Consider the following 1,871-nt stretch of genomic DNA (forward strand, 5'->3'; position numbering starts at 1 on the left):
TGGGGTCCGGCAGGTGGCGCGGCGCGGGGCGGCCTCGCCCTAACGCCCCTAACACCGCTCTCTTCACAGCTCCTGAGCCACTGCCTGCTGGTGACTCTGGCCTGCCACCACCCCAATGAGTTCACCCCTGCCATCCACGCCTCCCTGGACAAGTTCATGGCCTCCGTGAGCACCGTGCTGGTCTCCAAGTACCGTTAAGCTGGAGCCGCGGCGATCCCTGATCCCTGCCCTGGGTCGGGGCCCCTTGGCGCTCCTCCACCCGCACATCCTGATCTTTGAATAAAGTCTGAGTGGGCTGCAGCCTGTGTGGCCTGTGTTCTCTGTGCCCCGAACGTGCCAGGGGTGAGGGTGGTTCTCCTGGCTTCGGACCACGGGCCTCTCCGCAGCTGGCGAAGAGAGGGAAGGGGAGGGAGGAAGAGGGAAGGGAGAAAAGGGCAGAGGAGGGGATGGAACCAGTCCTGCTGTCACTTCCTGGGATCCACTGAGCAACCCTCCACTCTCACCCTGCAGTGTTTCCTGCATTCCATTCTGGAGCTTTTTCTATTCAACGGGATTGACTCAATTTGTTTTCCATTTTTCCATTCTGCCGCGTTTACATATTCAGAATTGGTGGGTCTCCAGCCCAGGGCCTCTAAGCTCTCCCATGGCTCCTCCCCGAGTTAGACAGTGGGGAAGACAGCCAGGTCACACTCTTTCTAGCTGAGTGCTCCTCTCTCCATCCAGTGCCTCCCAATACATGCACATCTCGATGAAACCGGATTTGAGCAGAGCAATAGCAGATGCCAGGCGATTTCCTGGAGGCACCCTTTTCTCCTGGGTCCACCTCCAAGATGCTCACTCTGTATTTACTGATGTCCTGGAGCCATCACAGGTCTGGAGCCCAGTGTTGGGGCCCAGCTGGGCATCCACTGCAGGCCCCTCATGCTGCAGCCTCAGAGTGAGGGCTTGAGGGTCTGGTCCTGGCTGCTGTCCAGTCCCTAGCTTCCCACTGAAAGCAGTGCCCTTTCTTCCCAGGGTTCAAGAGTGGTCCTTGGTAGCGGGGGGTGGTCCTTGAAAAATGAGACAGCAGGTCCCTTGCCTCAGTTTGTGACGTGTTTACACAGCTGGTGACACAGTCTGAGCTCTCAGTAAGAGGCAGTCTTCCTTATTTTATTATTAGGAAAAAATGAAGGAACAACCCAAACATTCATCAACCAATAGACCAACAAAATGTGGTACAATAAAATGTTGTTCAGCAATAAAAAAAAAAAGCAAAGGAGTATAGATACATAACACAAGGTGGGTACACCTTGAAAATGCGCTAAGTGAAAGGAGCCAGACACAAAAGACCGTATACTGCATGGCTCTATGGATATGAAATATCCGGAATAGGCGAATCACGGGGACAGAGTACAGGTTGGTAGTTGGCAGGGGTAGAGCAGGAAGGTTATGGAATGACTGCTAATGGATACAGAGTTTCTATTTGGGGTGATGAAAAAGTTCTGGAACGGGATAATGGTAATGGTTGTACAACAGTGTGAATGTAATTAAGGACACCAAATCGTATACTTTAAAATGACTAAGATGGCAAATTTTATGTTATATGGATTCTACCACCTCCACCACCACCACAACAAAAAGAGTGGTGCCACATAGATAATAGCTATTATTACCATTCATCCTAGACACTCAATAAATATTCACTGTCCCAAAAGGAATACCTGCTATACATGAAGATTTAACATTTCTTATCCACTTAATTCTCACAACAACCTTGGGAAGAAGAAATTATATTCACTTTATACAATAAATGATAAAATAGACTGAGGGAGGTGTCATAATAGATTTGGAAGGTAGAATAAGCTGACATGCAATGCTAAACTCGCTGCTAA

At 49.9% G+C, this 1,871-nt stretch overlaps 1 protein-coding gene across 2 annotated transcripts in view; it reads left to right on the forward strand.

Annotated features, from left to right (window-relative positions):
- The window catches only part of LOC102245028 (hemoglobin subunit alpha), a 2,507-nt gene extending 2,207 nt beyond the window's left edge, over positions 1 to 300 (forward strand). For both annotated transcript variants that reach the window (XM_005870344.2, XM_005870343.2), the window contains exon 3: positions 70 to 300. In XM_005870344.2, the coding sequence (XP_005870406.1) occupies positions 70 to 198 (129 nt within the window). In that variant the 3' untranslated portion in view covers positions 199 to 300. The remainder of the gene's footprint in view (positions 1 to 69) is intronic.
- The last annotated feature ends 1,571 nt before the right edge of the window (positions 301 to 1,871 follow it).

The sequence above is a fragment of the Myotis brandtii genome, unplaced genomic scaffold (genome assembly GCF_000412655.1).
Source record: "Myotis brandtii unplaced genomic scaffold, ASM41265v1 scaffold317, whole genome shotgun sequence".
NCBI classification, from domain to species: Eukaryota; Metazoa; Chordata; class Mammalia; order Chiroptera; family Vespertilionidae; genus Myotis; species Myotis brandtii.